At 36.8% G+C, this 18674-nt stretch overlaps 1 protein-coding gene across 7 annotated transcripts in view; it reads right to left on the reverse strand.

Moving 5' to 3' along the window:
• Window positions 1-299: 299 nt before the first annotated feature.
• GLYR1 (glyoxylate reductase 1 homolog) overlaps window positions 300-18674 on the reverse strand; it is a 37438-nt gene continuing 19063 nt past the window's right edge. For 3 of the 7 annotated variants that reach the window (XM_074280432.1, XM_074280428.1, XM_074280435.1), the window contains 11 exons: window positions 14408-14494; window positions 13789-13845; window positions 12768-12818; window positions 12601-12674; window positions 8305-8404; window positions 6622-6732; window positions 5779-5880; window positions 4100-4262; window positions 3584-3763; window positions 3038-3162; window positions 300-2597 (listed from right to left, as the gene is read on the reverse strand). In XM_074280432.1, the coding sequence (XP_074136533.1) occupies window positions 2523-2597; window positions 3038-3162; window positions 3584-3763; window positions 4100-4262; window positions 5779-5880; window positions 6622-6732; window positions 8305-8404; window positions 12601-12674; window positions 12768-12818; window positions 13789-13845; window positions 14408-14494 (1125 nt within the window). In that variant the 3' untranslated portion in view covers window positions 300-2522. Of the gene's footprint in view, window positions 2598-3037; window positions 3163-3583; window positions 3764-4099; window positions 4263-5778; window positions 5881-6619; window positions 6733-8304; window positions 8405-12600; window positions 12675-12767; window positions 12819-13788; window positions 13846-14407; window positions 14495-18674 lie in introns of all 7 variants that reach the window. The other 4 variants (XM_074280434.1, XM_074280430.1, XM_074280431.1 and 1 more) reach the window with 3 other exon arrangements.

The raw sequence follows: 18674 nt of genomic DNA on the forward strand, positions 1-18674 counted from the left end.
GCCTCCTCCCTATTTGGTTGAACTCGAGCAGACTGAACTCCACCCACTCTTCTCCAGTGTTGATAGGCTTTTCCTAAATTTCCTGGCTTATACCCTAAACTCTTCTGGAGAGAGAAGCCTTATCTTTTCTCCAGCCTTCCGGTTGCTCCAATTGGACACCCCACTTCCATTCTACTCACCAATTGGTTGACAAGCGGAAATGGATTAAAAACGTTTAGCGAAATATGGCCGGCAGGACCCTCCATCCCTTCAAGCCCTCCCACTTTATTATAAAACTCTGGATGCACACCAACACATGATTTTTACCAAGAAAGGTTTTATTTTCTTGCAGTAGCTTTGTTAATTGCACAAAATCATTTTATTTTGCCATTTAAACATTATCACACAATCCTATTCTGAATGACAAACGTTAATTAAAAACAAAGCAAAAATAAAAATTCACAACCTTAATTACCTAGAGGGTTTGTCATTGAAAGGGGAAAAAGGAAAACTGCTTTTCTTACAGGCTTTTCACAAATGTCACATTTTCTCTTTTTTAAAAAGGAGTCAAAAACAAAAGCGAAATAGCTAAAACAAAGTCATAAAAGGAACTTTACAGAATTGTCAACAATATTAAGACAACACTGACTAGCCAGTTTCATTACAGCATCTCCCAGATCCAGAGCTTCTCCCTTCCCCTCCCCCCCACCCTTTAGCCCCTCCCAATATCCTGGCCAGGTACAGATCTGGCATGTTCAGAGACAGATATAAGGACAGTAGTGCCAGTGAAACAAACATCTGGACCAGAATTTGATATCGAATTTTCCCTGTGTCCCCTCTCTTCTTCCACAAGGTTTCATTTCTCAAACCTAGGCTGTAAGAGATAAAGGGGAAAGAGGGACAAACCTCCAGATGCTGGAAAAAAAAATAAAAAGCCAAACTACACCCATAGAGCTGTCACTGAATCCTTCCCCTTCCCCTCCAATGAAAATCGATCTTAAGTTGTATGTGACTTCAGAAAAGCACCCCACGTAAAGGGGAATTACAGGATTACAGGGATGACAGCCTCTTTGTTCCTATGTACCATTTCAGTCCCATGTGGGTACCCTCCCCAAAGAGAACACAGGGATCTCCAAGATGGATATGGGTTTACCTTTCCAGTCTGTCAGGACCCATCTCAGGCAAAGTCTTCTTTTTCCCCAGACAGAGGACCTTGTGGCCCCAGAGGCACAAAGAACATGATGCTGGCTGGAGTGCAATTACTCATTCCTTTACTAAGAACTGATCCCATGATTGGTCAGTGTTGGTTACCCAGGGCAGGGGAATCTAGATCTGCATCAAAGCAGGTAAAAAGATACCCACTGTCTCTTCAAAGGCAGGGGTTGCAAGGAAGAAAAAGGTGGCATGCACAATGGGGTTCTCTTGTATGGACACATATGGAAGGGTCTAAAGGGGATGATCAGAGGACTCCACAAGGAGTAAGAAGAGCATGTGACATAACGGAAACAGAAAGGAGTCATTCTTCCACACACACACACCTCACTGCTCTCTTGTTGGTGTGCTCACTGCCTTCCCCATTGCCTACGCCTGCTGCCCCCACCTAGGTTGGAGTGCAAATCCAAACACTAAGGTTAGCCATGGCTAATACCATCTACACTGGATAAACCCCTTCCAGTATTCTCACAAGGGCCAGGGATTCCAATTTCAGCTGGGGCCTTAGCAGATGGTAGATACTGGGATGGGATGGTGATGGTAGGGTGGGCCTGTTCTTCACTCAACCTGCAATTTTCCCAGTTTACAAAACCACATAAAGAGGAATTAGTTTACTAGAAGTTCTCTTTTCAGAATGTTGGGGCTTAAACACCTAAATGCTCTCCAACTGGTTGCTTGTAGCCTGTGGTACTGCAGGCCCCTTTCTGGAGTCTGTGCCACCTCACTGTCCTCTTCCCTGGGGGAATATGCTGACAGGGGAGACCCAGGTGGCCTCCCAATGGAGCAGCCTGCTATTTCCATGGAATTCAGGGTGGGATCAAAAGGAAGAAGAGCCAATCCCAAGAGTTTTGAGAAACTCAGACTTCACAACTAGGACACTATAGAAGCTGCTTCTTACAACCCCAGTGAACAAAGGGGAAGAGGGCACTATATGTACTCTGGCCCCCTTTTCTAGGAGAAAATCAGACTCTGACAAACTCAGGAAGGAGAAAGAAGCCAAGCAGATTCTGGCAGCATCGCTTCTGGGGGTCAAAGGGGGTAAGAGGGCGGGGCCTGTTTGAACATAGCCACCGTTCTGATCCAGGCAGCAAGTGCACAGCAGGGCTGCTCATCAGTTTTCCATAATCTAACATCACTTTTTCCAACCCCCTCCCCCCTTTTCCCTGAGCCCCCAGGAGAGGCCTGATGCTGCAGCTGCACTCATGGCAAATCTTTTCAAAGTCTGTGTATAAAAGGAAACGTAGAGACAGATGGACTGGTCCAGAGTTAAGTCCCAGGACCCTGACCCCATGTGAGGAATGGGGATTAGCAGGAAGATAGGGCCTCAGGGCTTAGTGTATATAGGCTCGGTACACAGCAGACATGTCATTGTCAGACTGGTCCAGTGCCTTGGCTCGTTTATATACCTGAAATGACAAAAGGTTACAGTTAGATTTTTGTTCTCAGAGATATTTAAAGGCTATGATTGCTATTTAACGGCAATCAATAAGTATCTATTATGCACCATATAATGATATAGAGAAGGTTTAAGATATAGGTTAATTTACATTCACAAGCTTTGTGAATGTCTGAAAAGCTCCTATCTAATTGGTCAAATCCCTTCAATTCAATCCCACAAACATTTATTAATAAATGGCTACTTGGGGGAGATAGGAGAAGTGAAAAGGCATATCCTTCATTCAAATGTTTGATTCTAAATATAGTAATACTCTTCCTCTCGTTAATGGGATAAACTGACCTAGTCCTACCTGTCAAATTCCTTTCCTTACTGTATTCCCTGACAATTATTTAACAGTTCTTCAGACTTTAATTTTCCTTTTCAGAATAAGAAACAATCCCGAAGTACCTCATTTGCTGCAGCTGCCATAGGAGTTGGGTGGTTGACAGAATCACCTAGTGCAATGGCTAATCTGAGATCCTTCTGGATATACTTCAGGTAGAAATCAGGTTTAAAGTTCCCTTGTAGGATATCTAGAAGGGAAAAAATAGAATTTTTTCAAAACCACAAAAAGGGGAAGAAAGGGGAGAGTTAGCTTTTGGTAAAAGTCATCTAAAAAAATAAATTTTTCATCCAGAAAAACACACTAGCAGTTATATTATTATCGATAAAGATTATCGACTATCCCTATAATACACACATCCTTGGAAACTCAAGAAACCGACTGCTGGTTCCAGAATGCACAAGTTCTACCACTGAACTTTTCTGTAGTCCCTCTGGCACAGAACAGTACAGAATAGTAAGAGATGAGGAACCTTATGAAGGAAGCATTTAGGCTTCCTTTACTCAATACAAACCAAGATCCTCATGCTTAAGATGTTAAATTCAGTCACTAAGTCACAACAGGAGGATGTTTGATGTAAAACAGGAAGGAGAAAACGACAAATACTTTACTTTGGCACTTCTGATCCAGGAAGATGCTAGCCAGTTGTCCCTGATTGAGGATGTCAAGCAATGTCTGTTGAGACTGTCCTGTCACTTGGGCTAGTGTCAATCCTTCAGCTATGGTAGCCATGAAGCTGCCCTGGACCATATTCACAATCAACATCATCTTGGCTGCATTCCCAACCTCACCTGCCCAGGACAAAGAAACATGGGTCACTTCACAAAGGACTCCTATAATGGACACCCTCATCCCTGCTCTGATACCCATCCACCTGGACCCACCTCTAAACCCAGGGGAGGCCCCATTCACCTGCCCCTGACAGAACTTGTTTTGACCCTTCTGGACCTTTGCATCTTCCTCCTTCCAGGTACTGAGTGTGCAAATCAAAGGAAACCTTCCCACTGGGGGACCCAGGCAGAGAGGCTGTAATTGACGCTGTCATCAGTGCAGTCTACAAGGGTATATGGCCCAACCCAGAATCCAGGCCTGAAGTGGTAGGGCAGGCAGGCAGGCAGGCATGTTACCTAGAAAGAAGGAGGTCTTCCCCATTGCCTGGAAGCAGCTGCTGCAGTCTTCATATAAGCCCCTATCTCCGGCTGCTAAGATCACCAACATCCCATCATTAGACAGCTGCTGATTTCCTGAGACTGGGGCTTCTAGAAATCGACCACCCCTGGACACAATCACCTGGAAAGGAAATTCACAGGTTCTGAAGGCTGTTCCTCCCACAGGTGTCCATGTAGGGTTGATGTTCTCTAGGTATAGAACACAATGGACAAGGGAAGATGGTAGAACCTACTGGAAAACGTTGCTTTCCCACTCCCACTTAGGTTTAATTTGTAAATGAGTCCAGGTTTTTCATCTTCTTCCCACACATGCATTTAGAGGTGAAGTAATTAAAAAAAACTTGGCTAAGTTTGAGACCCTAAAGCTCAAAACTTTGTGGTATATGAACCGAGGCTATGGCAGACATTACTTCAACTGCAACTAAAAAGAAACAAGAAAAAATACTGGTGTCCCACCGGCATTTATTAAAGCATCACTAAATATAAAGCACAGTATTGGAAAGATGGATAGGAAGACAAAACAAATAATATATGACCTCAAGGAGTTTATTTTTTACTGAGAGGGTGGGAAAGCTGTAAACAAACTGATATATACATAATTATTTGAGGAAAGAGAAAGCACTGGCAAGAAGGGGAATTGGGAAAGACTTCCAATAGGAGATAGCACATGAGCTGAGCTTTGAAAGAATCAAAAGGATTCTGAAAGGCAGAGATAATGAAGGAATATATAATCCAGATATCCCACACAAAGACATGGGAGATGGAGTGTTGTGTTTAGGCACGAAGCAAGCAGAATGTGTGAAGGGGAGTTATGAGAAATAAAACCAGTAAGCACACTGTAATGGGGTTTAAATGGCAAGGGAAGGAGTTTGTATTTTATCCTCAAAGCAAGGAAGAGTCCCTAATGGTTCCTGAGTTGGGAGTAAAATGGCCAGACATGTATTTTAGGAAGATGTTGGCAATTGTTTAGGGGATGGAATGGAGAAGGGAAAAAGGCCCAAGTCTAATTAGGAGACCTTTATTTACTCTGAATTTTCCTACTGAAATTAAAGCATAGGAAGTGTATAGTACAGCAAAAATTTTCCTATTTTCAGTGCCATTTACTGTTCCTTATGGTCCTATTTTTCACAAAGAACGCTCAGGTGGCCAGTCACATTGTGACTGACTTCAACCACCTTCAAAGAGAAATGCTTCAGAGGCCAAGAGAGAACATAAAGACTAGTGGTTCTGGAGGAAGCCATACCAATCTTCTGAACAAGTTTATGGAAGAACTGCTTTCATATACCTGGGCCAAGAAAGACAAAGATCTGAGGATTTTTAAAGTTTGTTCCTATGAAAACAAATACTTTTTTCTGTATCAGTTAAGAGAAACCAAAACCTATATATTTTGATAAATTATGATGGGATGCTATTTTTTTATATAGTCAATAGTTACAGGAACCAATACTCTAGCCATTTAGGTAGCAGCTCTCCAAAAACAAATTGAACAACACTGCTTTAAGGTTTCACTAAAATTAGATTAACGTTGTTGAATCACTTCTCTATGGACTAGTCTCGAGAATGGCCAGGTGAAAGAGTGATCATTCCTGACCCCGTATTTCACTTAGGGAGGGAGGGAGGGTGCATTGGACTTCTACCTGGGCCAATTCAGTAACCGTGTCTGCATCCACCGTTGACATGTCTACATAGCATTTTCCAGGGCGGATCCCTTGAAGTACACCACTAGGGCCCAGCACCAGCTGTGGGAACACAAGGGAAAAGCAATAGCCCAGGCTCTCAACAGCCTCAAGGCCTGTTTCCTCATCCTCCAAATTCCAAATAATTTTTGACTCTCCATATCCCTTCCTCCCCCAAAATATTAAAAGGAATTGGTAAAGCCAGACCCAGAAATCAGAATGACTGTAGAGGCAAAGCAGGAACTGTGGAGATGTGGGGCACCTGAGCAATGTCTTCTTAAATGGCATTTGTACTATAATTAAACAGTTCAGTCATGTTCCTATACTATCTTCCCAGATGTCTAGGAACTAAATAAATAGCCTAAAAAGGAAGAAAAGGCTTTGTTTACCTTTTTTAGAGCTTTCTTTTGTTTACTCAGGTCTCAACCTTAAATAGCTTAAAAAGGTGACCACTGCCATTTAGACAAATAGGAAACAAACAAATGGCTACCAAATGTAGAAAGAATATTTTGGCACACAGCTTATAAGTATAATAAGAACAAGAATTTAAAGCATATAAAGAAAAACAAAGATTATTGATAATGGAGATATCAGAGTTCTAAACTTATGATTTGAGATAAAAGAAGTTTGTTTACAAAAACTGAGTCCACTATATGCAAATCAACTTCATATAAACATAACTAGGAGATATGAACTTAAATTCCTCTAGTTTGATGTACACTATTTTCCTAATGGGAAAAGGACAAATGGCCAATCTCTCACAAGAGAGGCAACTACAGAGAGAAAAGAGGGGATGATCCTTACGTCCTTAGCTGCTTTGGGATCCGACACACAGGCGAAGGTGATGTCACAGGTGGAGACCACTTCAGCGGGGGTTCTTCCCAGACGGGCCCCCTCCTGGATGAACAAATCACACTGCAAAAGTCACAGATCCAAACGTAAGGAGAAGGTAGCATATAATAAACATGCCCTCTAGGTTTTATGACCTCTGATTGCCTCACCTTATCTCCAAAGGCCCCACAAGGCAGATGGCTTAAGGATTTACTCTGTCAATGATAGCACCTGACCAGTGATTGAAAATATCACTAATTAAGGAATGGTGACTCTCCTGACTAGATTATAAATGAGAATAACTATGTCTCTTTTAACTAAGTTCAATGCTTTAATTATAATAGGTGGTTAAATAAATGTTTGCTGCTATTGCTAATCTGTTTAAAAGGGTGAAAGAGGAGCAGTTGAGTCCATTTTAGCATATTATTAAGGATGAATCCAGTGGAGCCAGTGTGGCTGACTGCAGCAAGAACCATGAGGATGAATTGTGGAAGGCTTTGTAGTCAATTATGTAGGACATCAGTTCTTGGGGAGGTTCTATCCAAGTGTCAATAAATGTACCCCACAAAAGAAAAAATACTAACAGTCTCCACTTTTTGGCTTGTTGGAGGACTGGGGGAGTGTCAGAATATGTCCAGCAGCCTAATTCTAAGTGTCAGTTGTGAATGTATGGCTCCTAATTTTTATAGGTCCCTTCTTCTAACTATTCCAATGCTTTCATTTGGTTACTGTTATAAAATCATACATTTAGAATAGAAAGGATACTACAGATGAGGAAATTGAGGTCTAGAGGTTAAATGACTTGCCCAGTGTTACAAAGATACTAGGTTCTATTAGTTCTTTCATGTTTAGGGAAGAACTTGGAACATTAGTCAAATGTTTCATCGTATCTCTTCCTGCTCAGAGATCTCTGACAGTTGTCTATTGCTCACTATAATTTACACTATTTAGCCTGGCTTTCAACATTTGCCATATTTTCCTTTCTAATTCAGTTACTTATTGTTTTTCTTTTCTTTCTTTTTTGCTGAGGCAATTGGGGTTAAGTGACTTGCCCAGGATCACACAGCTGGGAAGTATTACATGTCTGAGGTCAAATTTGAACTCAGATCCTTCTGATTTCAGGGTTGATATTCTATCCATTGCACCATCTAGCTGCCCCCACTTATTATTTTTCAACACAAGTATGGCTCCAGTCAAAACTGTTCCTTTCAATTAGAATATATTCTATTTTCAACTTTATCAACCTAAATCCAAAATTTCCTTCATAAGCTTTCCCATAAGCTTTCATAAGCCCTTTCCTGATCAGCCCTATCTTCATTCTGTTTGTTTATTCATCCCAAATTCTTTCAACATTCAAAATTGTTTGCAACATTTTAATTTGTTAAAATAGTTCGTCTGTGAACATTCTGTTTCCTTATCAAGATCTTAAATTCCTGGTACTCTTTTCTCAACTGTTCTGCTGTGTATAATACCATGAAAAAAAATAGTATTTTGACTCTCCTGTCTCTACTACATGCTCAACTCTGTGTAGGGGTGCAACTATGTTTCAAGTTTTGTTCCAGGCAGTGCTCTCTTTACTGAAAGTTTGGTTCCATCTTTAAACAGTATCTTGCCTCCCCATCCTGCCCTCTAGTCCCACTGGCCACAAATCCTTACTTTTTCTGCTGTCCGGTTCCATACAGTGACTGTATGACCCATTTTTAGTAAATTGGAGACAATGCCACTTCCCATGAGGCCAAGGCCCAAAAATCCTATCCTGCAAAGAACAGAAAAGTTAGTAAAAGGGAAGAGTATGTATATACATATATGTACATATAAATACATACACACACACATATACTTATGTGTGCATAGGAGAACACTCAGAGTGGAGCAAAAATAAACTCAACACTGTTGAGGAATGAAATTTAGGTCACTAGATCTTTAAACTGCTCAACAGTTTAAAGTGCTCAACAGGCACTTCTGAGTCTTTGATATATGGAGAACACTGGGGACAATGTGGATCAGTATGACTTAGGGTAAGGATAAAGTTTTCTCCTATTTTGATAAAGGGTCAAAATAACCAGTATATATATTAATATGTTTAATTTCTGAAGCAATTTCCTGGATTGAACCTTGGGTGTTAGGCTTCCAGATGCCACTTTAAAACAGATATTCCTAGGAAAAAGCTATTTCTAGGTTTTATATTACTTTAGGAAATCTTTCTGCAATGAATACTCTTTAATATAATTTATTCTACTGATATAGAATATATTTTTTTGAACTGGTAATTTGGCATGCATTTTGAATCCTCCCTGATGTTCTGCTGCACACACGACAATGTTCTTTTTTTGTTTTTCTTTTGTATTCCTTTTCTATTTTTCTTATTTTTTTTAATAAAATAAATTTAAAAATAAATCTTTTTGGTTTGAATGACTAACAAAGATAATGTTTCCAATCCAGAAGCTACTGTCCCAATAGCTCTTCTCAAATTTTACAAAGAATGTTAGAATTAGAAGGGATCTTAAGAGAAATATCTAATCAAACAATTCTGCCTGATCAACGAATGTTTTATACAGCTCTACCAAAAGGTAATTTTCAGCTTCCAAAAACTTTCAGTGGGGAGGCACTCATTACCTATTAAGACAATCTATTTTGTTACAAGATAGCTCTCACTGTTAAGAAGTTTGGCATTTTAGGCTAAAATTAACCTCCTTGTAGCTTCCAACTTACTGGTTCTAGAGATTCTAGTTCTGCTTTTGCATATATAATTGCCCTTTAAATAACTGAAGAGAGTTATCCTGGCTTGCCTATATCTTCTAGTCTTCAATTAAGTATTCCTTGCTCCTTGAACCAATCTTTTATTAAATGACAATTTCAAAGTGCACTCATCATTATAAATGAGTTCTAAATTTATCATGTTCCACTAAAATGTGGTATCCAGAACTGAACAAAATATTTCACATACTGAGCTGGCACACTAGCAAAATCACTATTTTTTTTTTTTTTAAACAATTTCTATCTGGAAATCAAGGGCATATGAAATTGTACCTTTTTCCATTTTGAGATCAAATCTTCTTTGCATTTATATATTTGTCTTTTCCCTTTCAAGAGTCAGTTCCTCCTTCTTGGCTTTGCCTCTGAAGTTTTCCAAATTTGAGAGCTCTAGTTCTCAAATTCACTCTAACAATTTTAATTTTTAACTTTTCCCAATGACTTTTCTACTCTTATGCTCTGAATTAGAGTTAAGGTAAGTATGTTTATAGAATCCAATCCAATTTCTTTTGGAGCCCACTGTTCTTACCAAATACTATCCCATTTCTTCATAACTAGTCATATCTAAACTGTTTTTTAATTGGTCATATATACTTCTTGTACCCAATTTCTTATCACTTATTGTTTTAACTTCTTTACCTGGCCTTTAACTTCATTACTTCTCTAAAACTGGTCTCACTTCCCTACCTAGGGTCACCAATGATTTTCTCTTGAGCTAGTTTCTTATCTTCCCTATTTTTTTTTTTTTTTTTTTTAGCTGCACACAATGTGGTTAACCACTATTCCTTTAATGGCTTCTGTTCTGTGATACCTTGTTTCTGTGATGCTCATTTCTCCAACCCTATTCCATCCTTCTTCCAATTCATTTTTATTTTCCTGCTCTTTGAGTGCTGATCAAGGTTTATTTCTGGGTCTCTTGTTTTTGTTTTTCTCTTACTTTATTAATTCCTCTGGGAAGCATTCATCTCATTTTTTAAAGCTACCATTTATATGTAGATATTATTCAAATCTAAATCTCCAGCTTCTACCTCTTGGCCTACTACAAATATTATATATTTTAGAAAAAACCCTTTGTCCTGCTAGTTGAAACATATGTTGAAAGCTTAATGAAGTATCTTTTTCAAGAAAGTAGCAACTCCTCCCTTCTCCTTATTACCAATATCCAAATGATAATCATCTTGCTAATTCCTCTAATCTTTCAGATTATTTCCTTTTCATTGAGACAAGCCATCATTTTAGTCCAAATCCTTATTATCAATTACACTGTGCACCTAAACTGTAATAGTTATCTTCCTACCTGATCTCTTTGCATTTCAGAGTAATCAATACACAATTGTCAGAATATTTTCTTAAGTATTGTTTTCACTTTTTACTTCCTTGCTTAAGTGCCTACAATATCTCAGCTTTTTAGTAAAAGAGCCAACTCCTTAGGCTACTACTCAAGATTGAGAAGAATGAACCATTACCTGCCCTCCATTCTTTTAAAATAATCATCACAAACTCAAGACATATAGAGTACTAATAAACCAAATATGTAATACATCTTTAAATACAATTCTAAAATTCAAGCCAGTTACATTTTAATTAAAAAGTTAACAAAAAAATTTATGGTTTCCCCTCCAAGTCTTCCTGTGTACCTAAAAATCTCTTTTAAAATAACTATAATCAATGTTTGTATTTTTCTTCCTTTGCTGACCCATTATCACTTCACATACATCTTTCTGAGACCCCGTAGTTCTAGTGTACATTTCATAACAATATAACGACTATTATTATGCCATAATTTATTCAACCATTCCTCAACCATTGGGCATAGTTGAACAAGTTGTTCTCAGTATTCTGCATTATGAAGTATGTATTTTTGGGTTGCTATATCTTTGTATTTTACTGATTTGGGATTAAGTCTCAACAATGGAAATGGTCTGAATCCAACTGAGATCTTGTATATTACCAGACCAATGCAAACCTTTTATAAAGCATACTGACCTACCAGCAATGTGAGGCACCTGTTTCCTTGCATTCCTGATCATACAATTAGAAACAATAAAACAATTTGATGAGAATAAGGTGATATTATATGGTATAAGATAACCCCCTAATCTGTTCAGTTCCCTATTTATCACTTCTGAGTACGCCTCTCTACTTAGTTGGATCAAAAAATACTTGTAGAATAAATATTCTGGTTTTGTTTTTGCACTTTGTACAGAATCATTTATTTTTACTGAAGTCCCTGATTTCTAGGCTAAATATATTTTTATATATAATCCACATGATTCCTTAAAAGGCAAAGTACTAGTTCCAACTCCAAGGTTCAAACATGACTGGATAAGATTCTAAGCAATTTTATGTCTTAAAGCTCCCTCTCTGCTCAAGAACTAGAAAGGAAAACTAGGACACTGAGGCACAATGGAAACAAATGGTAAAAGTAGCTCCATGCCAGAGACTGTCATCTTCCTCACATCTTAGCTTTCTATTCAATTCCTTCAGATTCTCCTTTCCAAATCAGGGCTTACTGGTGTTTCTATCAGGAATAAACTTAACATGGATCAGTTAATGAATGACCTATTAATATGTAATCAAAGATTATTTAATAATTTAGTTTTGACTGAATCTCATTTTAAAAGTATGGGATATTAATTTCTTTGCTCCATTAAAAAAAAGATAGAACCGATAAAAATCTTATTATCCAAACTATACAAAGAAATAATATATATAACCTTAATTGCTAGATTCCACTAAGTGGTTAAAGGTAATTGAACAAAAACATGAGAAAAAACACAAATCTTTATGTAGACAAAAACTTGGCCTCATAAATAATGAAAAATTTAAACCAAAATAACTTATTACACATTTACATTTCTGAAATCTCTGTAAATTATAGTCTTAAGAGAATTGCCTAGTACACTAAGAGATAAGGTTGTTTGCCCAGAATCACATGTATTTGTATAGTTATTCAAAATAAGTATGTGGGCTGTGTCAACATGCAACAATATAAAAGTATTAAAAAGAAGCAGAACAAGCTATGTAATTGCTAAATTGGTAAAAATATATGAATAAGATTGAAAAATAATTTGAATTATGTAGGGTTTTACATTCAACAGATTAACTCTTTTCTTATAAAGTTTTCCAATTCCTAATTAAAGAATAACCATAAAACCCTGGTCAAAGCCAAGGGAGCATGCCCATAAGGGGTTATACTTTTTGTCCGTGGGAGTGATGCTGCCATTCACTGCTGTGCTATCTGCTGCTTGGATAGACGTGGATCCAGTTTCCTAGGGAATTAAATGACAGGGTCATGAAGTTAGAATGCTCATGATAAAATCCCTAATGAAAAAAGAAAATTCAAAGGAGAGAAATCTGCATACCTCTTCACATACTTTTAACTTCTTTGTTATTGCCTGATAACAGACAGCTGGCTATCAAGAGAAGAAAACAATCATTTGTTAAAACAGACTATGTCCTTCATTATAGAACCGATTTATCAACTTTTTAATCTTTTTTTTTAATTATTTATAATTTTTTTTGACAGTATATATGCATGAGTAATTTTTTTAAAAAACATTATCCCTTGTATTCATTTTTCCAAATTATCTCCTCTCTCCCTCCCCACAGGCAATCCCATACATTTTACATGTGTTACAATATAACCTAGATACAATATATGTGTGTAAATACCATTTTCTTGTTGTACATTAAGTATTAGATTCCGAAGGTATAAGTAACTTGGGTAGATAGACAGTTAGTGCTAACAATTTACATTCACTTCCCAGTGTTCCTTCTCTGCTCAACTTTTTAATCTTAAGAACAAAGGGAAGCATAAAAAATAAATAACAAGACCCCACTACTTGGAGTCATACCCCCAAAATACCTACTAAAACCATCTCTCCCTCTAAATTTCCAAAGTATTTACACTACAAATACTCAAGACAAAAGCTCAGCAAGCTGCATGTAATTATTTAATAGATAATTATTAGACTCTGTGAAGTAAACAGTAATCATGTAAACTTATTTGGTTAATGGTGACTAAAAATATGGCTTTGAGTATCACAGGGTTTACATATATAGATCAGTTCTAATGAACTCCCTGATCAACTCAAAGACAGAACTGGCTAAATCAATTCAAACAATCCATTATTTTTGTCTACATGACATCAATTAATCTGCTTAGCTGAATGATCTTTCAAACTGTCTGCTTTGCCAAAATTACATATAGCCTAAGTGAATCTTTAAAAAAAACAGGATAATAAGGTAGCTCCTATGAAGTATTATGATATGACATCTTTAGTCTGTTATTTTATTCAGTGCTGACTGACCTTTTGCTAATCCTCTCCCACAGAGTCTTGTCCCTGACAGACTGAGAATCAATAATTCTAAAGATCAACTCACCTTCTCTGTTTGGCTGAGCAGAAAGTGATGGAAATGTGGGTCCCCATCTTTTACAGGCTGAAATCAGAAAATGACTAAATAAGAAACAGTTTATCTTCCATGAAATGCACCATCCTTATACCTTTCCTGAGAAACCTTATTTTGTCACCTGTTTGGGAAAATGTACCAAATGTTCATTCCAACCTCCTTATAAAGTGAATACACACTCAGAAAACATATGCAATAATTGCAAAAGAAAAGAAATAAAGGATGTTTATAACCCAGGATTCATCTAATCTAAGAATATTTATGCATCTGTATTACAAATTACTTAGATTTTAAGATATCAAGATATACCACAACAACGGAAGTTTTTTTCTTAAAGGAGACCTTCCCCTGAATGGTTTAAAGAGTCACCTCTCTGAAAAAGGCAGAGATCATCACTTATTACTTAATATTCCTTCCATTTCTGTGATGTCTTTTGAAAGTCAATAACTTCCTTAAATACAGAATTGTATTACTCCCCCAGGAGTCAAAGATGATAGTGCCTGTAATTCTAAGTACATTTTTTTGAAGTCTATTAGAAATAGGAAACTTCTTCTGAAATTGTTGAAATCACTTAAAAGAAAAAGCTTATTACCTCACTTACACTTGGTTGCCATTTAAACCCAGCCATTGTTCCTGCCACCATTCCTTTCACTGTACTGGATTCTGGAATTGTAAGGTCCTAAAGGAAAAAAAGCCAGATTGGCAAGATGCTGTTGACAACCTCAGTTATAGACATTATCTACCCATAATTAGATAAGCTTTATAACTCATATAAGATTCAACTGAAACAGAATAGTTAGACAATAGAGAAACTTTGAACTAATTCCAGTGTCTAAAGGAAGGTTTTTTTATTTGGCCATAAAATCCTGACATGAATAACACCTTTTTTTTTTTTTTTCTTTTACATTTTAATAGTTTTTATTTACCAGATATATGCATGGGTAATTTTACAACATTGACAATTGCCAAACCTTTTGTTCTAATTTTCCCCCTCCTTCCCCCCCTCCCCAGATGGCAGGTTGACCAATACATGTTAAATATGTAATAATACCTATCTTAAAAGAGTTTGTAGTTCACTTTGTGAACTACAAAGTAGCATAATGAGCTATTATAAAGAGAACGAACTATTCTCATCAACAAAAAGAATTGCAATTTTCTTGTCTTCATTTCTAAAAAAAAAAAAAAAAAAAATGCACCTTTCTGCCAATATATTACAAGAACAGTAATGATAAGAAAAAAGGACAATGGATTAAAATAAAATCAACCATCAACAGTAAAATACCAGTGGAAAGAATATGGGATTTGGCTATAGGAAATGTACCCTGACTTGGGGTGACCATGGGCAAGTCAGAGTCTATATAGGCCTCAGTTACTTCATCTATATTCTGAGATTAGCTGAGATCATCTTTGAGGCCCTTTTAGCTCTAAATATGTAAATACGAACTATTCTGAATTGAACAGTGACACGGAAAATATAAAACAGTTTTAAAAGATGTTTCTGCAACAAAGAAAATTTCCATATGCAATATAAAGTAGTTATATATTATATAGTAGCACTTTTTGTAATTAGAAAAAAACTGGAAACAAAAAGCAGTACTTTTTGTGATAGGGAAAACATGGAAACAAAAAGCTGATGCCTATTAGTGGAAGAACAGCTAAATAAATTACAGAGGATGAATGTAAGGGAATATTACTGTGCTGTAAGAAATGATCATGTGATGAATACAGAAAAGTATGGAAAGGTCTCTACAAACTGATGCAGAGTGAAGCAAGCAGAGCCAAGAAAACATTATAAACAATGATTACAATAATGTAAATGGAAAGAATGACCCCACAAACACACACACAATCAAAAGAGAATGTAGCAAAATAATAAAGATCAGATATGACTCAAAAAAAAAAAAAAAAAAAAAAAAAAAAAAAAAAAAAAAAAAAAGAGAGAGAGAGAGAGAGAGAGAGAGAGAGAGATATGAGACTTTCTTCTCATTCTTTGGGGAGGTGGAAGGTCCACAGGTGTTGTACTGTGCACATATCCACAGGTGTTGAAGTAGTGATCAGTTATGAATTTTCTGTCTTTAAAAACACTTTTTTCATAGGGGATGGGTCTCTGGAAGGGGAAGATATATTGAGAAAACTATCATGATGTAAAAACAAACAAACAAACAAACAAAACAAAAAAACAAACAAACACAAAAGATGCCAATAAAAATAAAAAGACTGGAGTTAGGAATACTATGAATTCAAATCCTTCCTCACTTACTAGCAGAGTCACTACCGACAAGTCACTTAACCACTTTATGCCTCAGTTTGCTCATTTGTAATATGAGGAAGCTGAACTTTAAAGTATCCAAAGTTTCCTTCCAGCTTCAAATCTGTGATCCTTCAAGGTAATCTTTATTTTCAGAAAAATGCAAAAAATCTGTACACCAAGTTGATTAATCTAGTGTCTCTAGAGAGTCACTAAATCATAAAAGTTGAACTATTTATTTCCTATACCTTATAGTACTTCTGTGACTAATTATTTGGCTTGAACCCAATTTGTCCATCTAGAATGTAAGCTACAAAATTGTAGCCTGCTTCTTTGTACATTTAGTACCTATTACAATGCCTGGCATACAAGTTGGTGCTTAACACTTATTGATACATTACTCAAGGCATGAGCTTCAGGCATGGGGGATGGCCTGTGCAAAGATACAGTAATGGGAGATGGAATTAGCAAATGAAAAACAAGGGTAAATAGGTCAGTTTGAAATCTTTTTTTTTTTTTACTTTCTTCCTCCATCATGTTCAACTTCTTACAAGTTTCCTTCCCCTCTCCTCCCCTCCCCCCCACAGTTTTACTTAGTATCTCTAACAGCCTCCTTCCTCCTCACTGCTTCCATTCTAGTACTGGTTCTCCTTACTGCCATCTCTATCATTACAGCTTTCTTTTTTTATTTTTTATTTTAATAGTTTTTATTTACCAGATACATGCATGGGTAATTTTACAACATTGACGATCGCCAAACCTTTTGTTCTAATTTTTTCCCCTCCTTCCCCCCTCCCCCCTCCCCTTACCCAGATGGCAGGTTGACCAATACATGTTAAATATGCTAAGAGTATAAATTAAATACAATATATGTATACATGTCCAAACAGTTGTTTTGCTGTACAAAAAGAATTGGACTTTATAGCTTTCTAACAAGTCTTCCTTCTTTCTTTCTCTTGCTCTTCCAACACCAAAGCCATTCTTTATAGTCTTACTAAATGGATTTTCCTTCTGCACAGTTATGGTCATGCCACAGCCACAAATTTTTTGTGGCTCCTGACTGCTTCTTCAGAAAAGTTTCCAAGTTTACCAAACTACAATCTGGCATTAATCCTACCTCCCAACTTATTTCCCCCCATCAAAAACTTTCCTCTGTTACTGGATTCCTTCACCCTGTACTATTCCCTCCTTCCCCATTTCCTCCCCCCCACCCCCCCTTCATTTCTTTTCATGTTAATCTCTATGTCTGGCATATCTTCCTTCCCAATTCAATTATTTGGTTTTCATCCTTCCCTTGAAATCAAAATTTTTGTCATATTTTCCATGAAACCTTCCTTTCTTTCTGTCAGGAATGACTTGGAATATCACCCAGGCACTTCTTAGGGGTTTTTTTTGCATCTCTTTAAATGTAGTTTTGTGTCAATGTTATCTTATTATGAGACCATGATACATAATGATTTCATCAGCTCAATATAAAAATTCAAATCCTAATTCTTAATATGTGAGAATGAGGTTTTAAACTACTTTGAGGGTAAAGCCCAAATAACTACTTCTATAGGATGTATCTTCAAGGATCTTCTTGCAACCCAGCTTTTACCTCTGTCTTTTAATTTAGCTGAAATGAAGTAATTTAGTTCAAGAGCTAGGCCAGCAGTGCTTTCCCCAGCTGAAATGGGGCAAATTAGACTCAAGCCAAATAAATTAGTCATAGAAGTACTATGAGGTGTGGTAAAAAAAAAAAAAAAAAAAAAAAAGCAATTCAGCTTTTGTGATTTAGTGACTCTTTAAGAGTCTGTTAAGACTAATCAACTTGTGAGGTACAATTCTTTTATGATACATTAGTGCAAAACAATTTCATGGGACACTAGTGGCTAGAGTCATCAAGAAAGGGACTCAGTGGATGCCCATCAGTTGGGCTGAATAAGTTGTGGTATAAGAATGTAATGGAATATTATTGTTCTATAAGAAATGAGGAGGAAGCTGATTTCAGAAAAGCTTGAAAAGACATGAATTGATGCTAAGTAAATTAAGTAGAACCAAGAGAATATCATACACAGCAACAATGAGAATCATAGCTATCACTTGTGGAGAGGGAGGGAGAAAAATTTGGAACACAAGATTTTGCAAGGATGAATGTTGCAAATGATCTCTGTATGCATTTTTAAAAAGTAAAAAGATATATATGTATATGTATATAAAATAAAGAAGTCATAAGAGGTGGTCCTTGAGTTGAACTTTAAAAGAAAAGGAAGGATCCTTGGAAAGTAAGGGAGGCATCTTCTCTTTCTCTCCAAATCCAAAAAAGTATTTTATCCTTTCCTATTCAATTATCTTCCCTTCTTCCTATCTTCCTTCCCTACCAAAAAAAATTTTTTTTTTTAAATTGCTATGCCAAATACCTTCCCTATTCTCACTATTCATTCTTTCCTTATTTGTAATTTTACTTTGCCGTGAATACTCTCAGAGATGATCCAGAACTTTCTGAAAGTGACATTCATTGACCATTTTTTAGTGTCTACTACCTCTGTATTTTTAATATCATTAACTACTCCCTATTTCTGGATCTTTTCTTCTTCCTTAATGTCAGAAACAAATTATGTGCTTCTGGTTA

Source organism: Sminthopsis crassicaudata, chromosome 1 (genome assembly GCF_048593235.1).
Source record: "Sminthopsis crassicaudata isolate SCR6 chromosome 1, ASM4859323v1, whole genome shotgun sequence".
Lineage (NCBI taxonomy): Eukaryota > Metazoa > Chordata > Mammalia > Dasyuromorphia > Dasyuridae > Sminthopsis > Sminthopsis crassicaudata.